General features: G+C 51.1%; 1 protein-coding gene across 5 annotated transcripts in view; it reads left to right on the top strand.

Annotated features, from left to right (window-relative positions):
- ETS1 (ETS proto-oncogene 1, transcription factor) overlaps nucleotides 1-9185 on the top strand; it is a 77926-nt gene extending 68741 nt beyond the window's left edge. For all 5 annotated transcript variants that reach the window (XM_068659034.1, XM_068659037.1, XM_068659035.1 and 2 more), the window contains 2 exons: nucleotides 3838-3956; nucleotides 4397-9185. In XM_068659034.1, coding sequence (XP_068515135.1) covers nucleotides 3838-3956; nucleotides 4397-4612 — 335 coding nt within the window. In that variant the 3' untranslated portion in view covers nucleotides 4613-9185. The remainder of the gene's footprint in view (nucleotides 1-3837; nucleotides 3957-4396) is intronic.
- The last annotated feature ends 1111 nt before the right edge of the window (nucleotides 9186-10296 follow it).

A 10296-nucleotide genomic window follows, 5' to 3' on the forward strand; every position in this document is an offset into this window, starting at 1 on the left:
TTTTGACACGGGCAGGCTTCTCCAGGTCTGAATTTTAGCATTCAGTCACAACCACAATTATTTGATACCGTGGGGGACTCTTAGGGTGGCAGAGCTGGTTGGTGTGCCCAGCCTGCAGTTTGGGTTAAAGGCTGGAGCTAGCAAAGCACTTCTTGCAGAAGGGCTGGAAGGGTTTTGGAGATGGTGCGCTTTAGTTTTAACCTCCAGAGCCAGGGGTAAGAAGGCAGAAGGGGACCTCCAGCCCTGTCCGAGGATGCTGTGGGGACGTTGGAGGACTGGTGCGGCACCAGCCAAGGAGGCACCGCTCAGCCTGAGCAGAGGCCGGTTGTCATCCAGCATGAGAGGCATATTTTCCCCCTGACGTGGGAGAATTCCTGCGGTGTGACACTCCCCAGCGGGCCCTGCTGAAGGACCCTCTTCAGTGCCACCGAGGCGAGACAGGGTCCCCATTGTGGCCCTGCTGGGCGGCGAGCCCCCCGGGCGGGCGCTATTCTTAGCAGCCTCCGCGGGTGCCAGGGGTCGCGGCGGGGCGGGCGGCTTGGTCTGGGAAGTCCCTGGGTGTGCACGGAGAAACCGGCACCATAAAGGGTGGCTTGTGTCCCTGCACCCCACGCTTGGGGCTGCATCCAAGAAAAGGGTGCAGGAGTGCTCCGGTGGGGGTTGGTTTGGGGGGTGAGCGAGGCAACAGGGTCTCCTGGTGGGGTGAAGTCGCCGAGCTGTGCCAGCGGTGGTGTTGGCACATCTCTGCGGCACAGGGAGCTGGACCGGGCATCTGGGTGGGGAGTTGAAGCCTCAGCCAGGGGTGGGAGGATGAGTGTAAGCAGAAGGGATGGAAAATGGGCGCTGCTCCCAGCTGCTGGGGGGGGGGGAGGTTCAGGGAGCGGAGATGAGCCCGGCAGCATCACGCTGGGGACGCGCTGTGGGTGGGTGGGTGTCTCTGTGCGAGCGAAGTGCCACGGGGAAATCCTCTCCTAGGTGGTGGGAGAAACATTTCCCTCTGCCTTGCTTTGCTTCAGAGCAGGCAAAAGAAGCTAAGCTCTGAAGAGAGCCTGCTCAGCACTAATTGCAGCTATTCTGCCCAACCAGCCCGTGCACAGACCGCCCAGCACCCCTGCCCTGATCATTTTTCCTTCCTCCACTGACACCACCGCTCCCGTGGTCTCCCCAGCGCTGTTTTCGGGCACGCAGGCTTGGGCATGTGCTGGGGCTTGGTTCCTGCCACCTCGTGTCAGCCCTGCTGACATCTCAGCATCGTACCCCAGCGGCAGCACATCTGCGGGGCCTCCGCTGCCTTCCCCTCTGGCAGGGTGTGTGTTTATAGGAGCTGAGACATGCCTGCGAGCTGTGCAGTAAACACATTCTTGACATAATTGCCTGTCCAACACGGAGGAATTTGGGGTTTTACACTAGTCCCACAGGCGGCTAGGAATAGACCTTGGGAATCCCTCTTCCAAGGCACAAGCCGCTGCATTACACCGCTTCCTTCAAAATCCCAAAATACCCACCAGAGCAGCGCCCGGCGCGGCGGCAGGAGCCTACCTTGCTCGCTGGAGAGAGGGCGAGGAATTACTGGGTTTCCCAACACCTCCCCACGCCAGCTGGCAGCCGAGCCGCCAGCACCGCGCATAAACCACGCCGGCCGCTTGGCTGGGGCATAGCGGCACCTCTCGCATCGAGTCCCCGACACCTCGAAAGCCTCCAGGGTGGCCCAGGGGGATTTCGAAGGGATTCGCTCTCCAGGAAGCTGGTGCCCAAGCGGTGGGTTTCCATCTGTTATATGTTAGAGGAGGAGTATTTGTTTTTTCTGGGCAAGAGAGGAATCAGGGTGACAAACCTGGTTGTGCTCCAGTCCTGTGCCCTGGGAGTGTTTCTGTTGACCTGGTTTTGGCACGGGCTGCTCTCCTTACGTGTGTAGGGGATTGGTGTAAAGTGAGATGGGATGAGAAATTGTCCCTGCATGAATCCACCTGCGATTCCCCGTGGAGGGCCTCAGGAGGCTGAAATACCCTGTTGCCCAATAGCTTCCCTGTGCGTAGAGCTTGGTGCTGTACATAGGCCAAGCCTTTGAGATGTGATGACATTTCGGGCCGGGCTTTTGCCTCTTCCATTTGGGACACGAGGCGAAGGCGTGAGCTGCGTTTCCTCCCTTGCTCTGCTGCGGGTGGTGCGAGGCGGCTCTGCCTCCACCCCTGCCGGAGGTCTCGGAGTCAGCCTCTCGGCAAGCTGCAGCTGAGGACAGCAGGCAGGAGCTTCTCCCTGCCAAGCGTCTCCTCATTTACAGCCAGAGATGCTGAGCCCTCTGCTTTGTCCTGCCCACAGCCTGGGCCAGGGTACCCGGGATGAGATGCTGCTGGCCGGCCAGGGCTCATTTGTTCCCCGTGGCTTGGCGGAGGACCCAGAGCCCACAAAACCTGGAGGGATTTCATAGGGGAAACCAGAGCTATCCCCTTTGGGGTGGGCTGGATGGGGTGCAGTGATTCCCCATCCCCATGCGCCTGTCCAGGAGCCGGCTCTGTCATTTCCTGCTCGCTACCAGCCTGTCTGCTTTTTGAGTCATTTGAAACATTGTGGAAAAGGGGGAACACCCCTCTCCTCCCTCAGCGGGTTATCCCGCAGCCACAGCACTGACATCTCCATTGTCATCCATGGAAATAGGCTGTTCTCCATCCCTTTTTCTGACTAAATGACTTCTTTCCTCGCTTGAAGCTTGTTCTCATTGCTGTCAGCAGGCGGCTTTACCCCATCCTGCCTGCCATCCTAATCCAGCACAATTTTTTTGGTGATAAATCATTTCCTCTAACCTCTGGCTCTGTTTATTATTATTATTGTCATTATTATTTCTGAGATTGTCTAAGCTCCATTTAAAACATTACAGAATTTTTCCCAGAACACGTTTCCTAGAGCTAAGCACAATATTTCGGCTGTGGCCACATTTGAAAGTTGCTCATCAAAGAGCTTTTGGCTTGAGGGCTTCTCCTCTACCTTTGATTGGGATGCAAGTGCACAGAAAAGATAAGTGTTTTTGTTTTTTGTGTAAATCACTCCACACACACCATTAATCCAGACAAAACCAGGCTGTGAAGCCTTAGTCTCTCAATGCGGTGCACCAGCTCCTGCACATTAGGTGTGTTGGGCCCAGGACCCCGAGACAAATTGCTCTTGGCCAAAATCAGCATCCATGTGAAACAGGGAGACCGTGGAGTTGTAAAGAGAGGCTGAACGTCCGTGGCGAGGGATGCTCTTGCCTTGCTGGGTAAGGAGAACCAGCAGCCCCGGGGAGCGTGGGGCTGAGCCCTGCCTGCCAGAGCCGCCAGCCCCTGCCCATCTCAGGGAGCCGGCGCAGTCTGTGCCTGCAGCAACATGCCCTGGAAAGGGGCCAAATAATTTTCATACCTGGGTCCCCTTTATCTCAGTAAACAGCCACGGAGCAAAGAGTCAAGGTCGGGAAGCAGGAGTCTGCCGGAGTTCATTCAATGGCCAGGAGGTTTTTGGCACGTAGGAAGCGGTGGTGCTCCTGTGCCAAGACAACGACTGCTCGCTGTTTGGGTGCCAGAAAAATAATCCTATTTATGTAACTCGAAGTGAAGCATTCCAGTGCATGAATATTCAGCTCTTACTGCAAATAGGAAGCTCTTTTACCTGCAGGATTTAACTCTCAAGTTGTCATCCCAGCCCAGATCTTGCCCTGCAGCCACTGACTTTTCTTTTCTCATTGGTAGGTTTTATTTTCTTTTCCAGTGAGCACCAATTGCGTGTGATTTTTTTCCCCCTTGGGCTAGGGTAGAAGGGGCTGTGCTTTCCTGGCATTGATGTCTCATGTTTCCTTTGTCTTTCTAGGCAGCGGACCCATCCAACTGTGGCAATTCCTGCTGGAACTGCTCACTGACAAGTCCTGTCAGTCCTTCATCAGCTGGACGGGCGATGGCTGGGAGTTCAAACTTTCCGATCCAGATGAGGTAGGGTACCCAGGAATTTAGTGCTCAGCCCAAATGCCACTGAAATATTTGCTAGGATAATTCTTCTCTCCACCCTTCATGGCTGAGTTTGGGGCAGTCATGTTGTTCTGGCCTTATGTAGGGAAAAACAATGAATTAGAGCCCAGCTGGAAACTTGTTAAAAATAGGGCTGCAGTAATATATATGTAGGAAGCAGTAATACACACCCACATGTGGTGGGAAATAGCTGAAACACTAAAGAAAGGCATGGTGACAGAACTTCTCAAATAAGATGTGCAGGTGGGACTTGGGTCTTCCCATTGATTTTGGGAAACGGGTGGGCTGTTCGTTCCCTTCCTTGGCTTCTGTACCCAAAGGATGCCCAAGCAAGCCAGAAGGACCCTCCCTGTCCATCCCCATGTGGTCCTTCCCCTCTCTAACTCTCCCCATCCCTCTCCCAGGTGGCCAGGCGATGGGGCAAGAGGAAAAACAAGCCCAAGATGAACTACGAGAAGCTGAGCCGTGGCCTGCGCTACTACTATGACAAGAACATCATCCACAAGACGGCCGGGAAGCGCTACGTCTACCGCTTCGTCTGCGACCTGCAGAGCCTGCTGGGCTACACGCCGGAGGAGCTCCACGCCATGCTGGACGTCAAGCCAGATGCCGATGAGTGAAGGCAGCCGGCTGGGGTGGCCGATGGCCTCGTGTCATTCTGGAGAGTTGATGGGACTTTATCTTTTTTTTTTTTTTTCCTTTTTTTTTTTTTGTTAATTTTTTTTGTTGTTAAGAGCAACTCAGATCTAATGCTTTGAGGATGTTGGGAGAGAGGGTGGTGGAAGAGTCAAACTTTTCGTCGAAACCTAAAAAGTTTGTTTCGGAGAAGGATGGGCCTTTTTTTTTCTGAAAGCTCCAAGACAGGCTTTTTTGGGGTGAAATTCTGAGTTTTAAGAAAGCCAGAAAAATGTAGCTCACTTTAAAAAAAAAAAAAAAAAGAAAAAAAAATCCTCCCCATCCCTTGCTGTTTAGAAAACTATTAACAAACGGATCCCTTCGGTTATTGTGCTGTTGGCACAACAAACTGACAGTTCAGGAAATGACAGTATTCCTAAGGATTTGAAGATTTTAAACTTTTTTCGGGGGGGAGGGAAAACAAAAGTGGGTGAAACTTCCTGCTTTGGGGAGGGGCAATATAGGAAAAAAACAAGAACTGTTTGTTGTTCTTGTAACATCGCCTTTCTGTCGGTTGTCTTCTTTTATACAAAAGGCAGAATTTTTGCTAGGAGGGATCAAGACTTTTTTTTTTTAATTTGTTAAAGTTTTATTTTATTAAATTTTGTGCCAGTATTTTTTTTAAATAGTCTTAAGCTCTAAGATGGTCTCAGTATTGCAATATTGTGTGTGTTTGTTTCTGTTATGCCAGCAGAGAGTTTTATCACAGTGAGGAAAAAAAACAAAACACAAAGTTTATGTAGACCCCACTGGAGAAGTGTAGCGCTACGACTCGTGATCTCTGAATCGTATGTGAAGGAAAATTAACTCCAAACTGGCTCCTGGTGATGCTGGCTGGGTGTGCCGCTCTTGCTTCGAGTCCCACGCGCTTTGCTCCGCCATTTGCTGATAAAGCTGGTTGAAACAGCGCTTTTTTGTTGTTGTTGCTGTTAAAAATAGGCCTTTTTTTCTTACAGCTGCATTTTGTGCACAAAGTGGCTTTCCAAAATGTACTGAGATTTGCAGTGAAAATGGCTTTCATGTTTTCCAGAGCGCGTTTTCGCTCAAGGAACACTCTGGTGCTTTCAAGATCTTTTTCTTTTTTTGGGGGGTCGTAGGGGAGAAATTCCCGTATTTTGAATGTGGTAACTGAAAAACGTGCAAACTGATGAGGGGAAAAAATCCAGAAAACATTGAAAAACCAAAAGGAAGTGTTTCTTCCTTCCTGTTTTGACCAGCTTTACCTTTATTGCTGTATGTCTTAAGCAGCCGGGCACATGCAGAAAGGAAATTGGCCTTGCAAATGGGCTCTTTACTGCCCTTTGTAAGGCTGATCCTGCAAACCGTGTCAGGGTGTGATTAACATGAAGCATATGACTGTTGTCTCTGGGGTAAACGAGAGGCCTCGTGTGCCTGCCCGTGCACAAGACCGATGCAGTATCAGTCCCGGGGGGAGCTGCTCCTCCTGTCCTCTGAGCCTTCTGCAGCTGGTTTGCCTGCAGAGCAGCACCTCCTGCTTCACCGAGCAGTCCCTGGGATGCTCTGAGCAAACCGAGGCTGATGCCAGGGCTGGGCTCGATGCGACAAAGAGGACAGGGCAGTAAAAGTTAAAATTCCTAGATATGACCCCAAAGCCGGACCCGTGCGGATCCAGCTGCAGAATCAGGGCTTTTGCCCTGGAGAGCTGTTGGGCATTGTATTTTTAAAGACAGTATTATGCATTTGAACCAAAAGTACCTTGTTTGTGTGTTGTTTGTCTGTCCATCTGTGTGTTTTAGGTAGCTGCGTTAACACAGAGGCACTGTGAGACAGCGGCGCAGGGGCGAGGCAGGGAGAGGCCTTCCAGAGATGCTCGGCAGGCGAGGGCAGGCGGGATGGTGCAGGGGGGAAGCAGCCAGGGGCTTAGGTGAGGGAGGCTGTGGGGTATGCTCGTGGGGCTGGGGCTGCACACCGTCCCGCTGAGCGTACGGAAAAGTAGTGGGGTGGATGGAAAGGAAGGAAGAGGGGACGGGAGGAAGGTGAAAGGAGCACCAAAGGAGGAGTGAGACGCTGCCTGCTGGGAGGTAAAACTTAGGTGGTCTCCTTGGCTGGAAGGGAGCAGCTTGGAGCTGGAGAGAGGAAAATGTAGATAGTGGGGAGCTGCAGCGAGGCGCCACGGCTTTACCTGGCAGGGACCAGCTCGCCAAGGAACAGGCACGGTGCAACAGCACAGAAATGTGCCGCGGGAGAGGAGCACAAGGGCACCCCAATGGGACACGCCATCTGGGTGGGGTTTTCAGCAGCCAGCAGTTTCTGTAGGCTTTTGGTTGCTGTCTTGCATGCAGCTGCCAAGTGCCCTTAGCTTTTCCTTCAAGGGCTGCTTCCAGCATGGCTTTGAAAGTTGCTCCTTCTGCCCTTGTGGCACTGTGCCGTGCCCTGGACAGTGCCTCCTGCCGTGCCTGGCCCATCAGGTGCTCAGCTGCAGCTGAAGTGCCTTCTTTGAGCAGAAAACAGGGATGACATTTCACTCAAATGGAAGGAAACAGTTTCCCATCATTCTGCCAGGCGAAATCCCTCATCTGCTCTGCTGTGCTGATTTTTTGACGGTTTCCAAAATGAACCTGTTTCACCGACCACAAGAGTCCATGCCCAAGGATCTCGGGAAGACTGGTTAAAGGTTAGAAAGGGCAGCTCATGGAGAGTGGCTCTGTTTTCTGGAAGCAGCCCCTAGCCAGAGCTTCCTCACCATTTCTTATGGCTGTTTGCCACCCTGGATCACAGCCTGTGTGTGAGTACAGCAGCAAAGGGGCAGTGCGGTCCTAGGGACATTCTTTAGCCAGGTTCACAATTCACTATTTTCCTCTACTTTTTGTTCCCATTGTAGAGACCATCCCAGAGAGGGCTGTGTGCTGTTTTTATACACTGGAAATTCGCAGATTTGTTTGTTTTTGTTTTTGTTTCTTTTTATTTTCTCCCGCTTTTTTAATTGCATGTTGACTGGCGGAGAGGGATGTGTGAACCAGATGTGCTGGAACCCAAACCCTCTGACCTCGTCTTCTTCGAGGCCACGAAAATTCGGTTAACCCATGCACATGCTGAACCAGAAGGATGGGTTTGAGAGGGACAAGAGATCTGCCAGGGACGGGGCTCACTCCTGTGCTGGTTTCTCTGCACGGAGCTGAGCTTCACCCTCAGCAGATACCTGTGGCACTTGGCAGCCGGTAATTGTGTCCTGGTGTGGAACCTCTCCAGTGCGTTTGGTGGCTTTGGGTATTTCCTGTGTCCTGCTCGTGACCTGCTGTTCTTGGTGTCTGACCCCCGCAGGGCACGTCTCCCTCTGTCCCCCTCTGTCCCCTTTGTCCCCTGGCAGAGCCTGAGCCCAGCCGTGGGGGCGCAGCGCTTACGAGCAGCGTCCCTGGGGCTCGGCAGGCAGCACCCGGCCCTGCTGGGACCTTCCTTTCCCCATTGGCTTTTTAAGGTGCATTTCCCAGAGAACGGGTCATTTCGAACATGAGGGGAAAAGGACCTCAAGTAAAAGGTGGAAAAAAAAAAAAAAAAGATGAAAAAAAGCAAGCAGATCTGTCTGCTGCTGCCTGTGCCTCTCCATTCCATCCCCATGTACAGTGAGCAGAACCCGGTGAGTGTGCACGTGTAGATTATTTACACACTACGACCACCCAGCTCCAGGGGCGATCATTCAGCGCGAGGTCGCTCTGGAGAAATGCCCAACAGGGCAAGAATAAAGATATTTTAAGATTTACCCTCCACACCTATTCCCAAAGCACCACCTACTCCAAAAAACGGTCCCGGTAAGCACCAAAAAATTCAGATGCTGCAGAAAGCGTCTCCACCTCCTGCCTATTTCTCTTCTGGAGGGGTTTTCTGCGAGGCTTTGGGGCTTAGTTGCTTCTTTGTCATAAATGTCGCAAATTTCAGATTCCTTGGCGTGCTCTGCTCTCTGGTAGGGTCTATATAACATCCGTGAGCTGTTGTCTACATTCCAAAGAAGTTTAAATAAATGATAAATCTATGTATACGTATATGTTATAATGGAATATCTCCAGGAATTAACTGCCTCAGTTAAAAAAAAAAAAAAGTTTTTTTTGTTCTGTTTTGTTTTTACACATGGGATTTTTTTTAAGCTGATAAACATAGAAGAAGAAAAAAAGAGATTGTTATATTGTGCTGTTCGACTATTTTCCAACTTGTATTTTCATATAATTTATATTTTTTAAAAGTGGAAAAAAATTTTAAAAGCAAGATTAAAAAAAAAAAAAGGAAAAAGCAGGTGCTTTTTAAAAAAACTGAGCTGAGGTAGCTTAGAGATGTAGCGATGTGTGTGTGTGTCCGTGTGTTGTGTTTTTTTTTTGTTTTGTTTTGTTTTTTTAAAGGATACAAAAAAAGTCCCTCCTACATTGAATACTTAAAGAAGGAGGGGATTGGTTTTGTTTTAATTGCTGATGCTGGCACATCATTTTGCTGGAGAGTTTTTTATATACTGTAGCCTTATTTCATATCGTATTTTAAACCATGTGAAATTAAAAGAAGAATAATTCATAACGCTCGGTCTCCGTGTGCTTATTGAGCCTTTGTTCTTGCTCTGGGTGCTGCCTCTGCTTTTCCTGTTCAGGTGGCAGTGGGGACAAGGCGGACCCAGATGTGGCAGGAGCTTTTCCAGCCTCTCCTGCTGCAGCAGGAGGATGTGCAGGTTGTCCTCTCCAGCTCCTCAGAGACTGTCACCGCTCAGCACTGCTGGCCCAGAGGCAAATCCGGCGTTTCAGTACATCCTTGCATCTTGAACCACTGCACAATCTGTAAAAAAATACATTTTTTAATGCCTTATGTATTTTCCCAGTGAGATTTATGGCAGCTCAGGTATCACCTTGTCCTCAAGCCAGGAGGAAATCTGTGCTGTGGCACGGGGCTGAGCAGAGCCCATTGGCGTGGAGGCCTCATTAACGGGGTCAGGGTCTTGCAGAGGTTCTTGCAGCCCAGGACACGACGCTTATTCATAGGGCTGGTGAGCTTGTGATGGGGAATGTCCATGTTCCTCGTGGACAATGTCACTGACGCTCGTTCGCCTGAATCATCGCTGAATGCGGTCACTAATGCACGAATCAGACTTGGTGAATACTGAGAAGAGCGGACGAGTCATCAGTGTGCGTTGCATCAGGATGCAACAGATGAATCCAGGATAAGGAATATTTATAACAACATTTACAGCTACGCCCAGCTTGCAGGCATGTGGGAAGGAAGAAGTCCCAGGGAGGGACTGAAGGCTGAGATATGGATGGGCAAGAACCACCATAACACTTGCAGCAGCAGTGTGGCCCCAGGCTGCTCCAAAAACTTGGATAACCCCTGGGTTTAATTACAGGAGAGCCTGGCAGAGAGGCTTCTCTGACAAGTGAGACCCCAGAACAGGGACGTACCCATGGCAGGTGACCCCCAGATTGCTCCATCTATGGTGGGGGCAGTGAAAAGCAAAAGGGGAGAGGGTGCCCCAGCTCTTTGAGGGCCTTTTGCCCCCTTTGCAGACGGGTGTGCAAGGGGAGTGCCTGCAAAGCTCTGTAGACCTCTGCAGGACAAGAGGGTGGTGCGATGAAGGGGGAAGGATGGGATTATAGGAGTTCAAAAAGAATGGGAAACTGAGCCTGCGGACACTCAGCCA

This window comes from Anas acuta, chromosome 23, assembly GCF_963932015.1.
Source record: "Anas acuta chromosome 23, bAnaAcu1.1, whole genome shotgun sequence".
Lineage (NCBI taxonomy): Eukaryota > Metazoa > Chordata > Aves > Anseriformes > Anatidae > Anas > Anas acuta.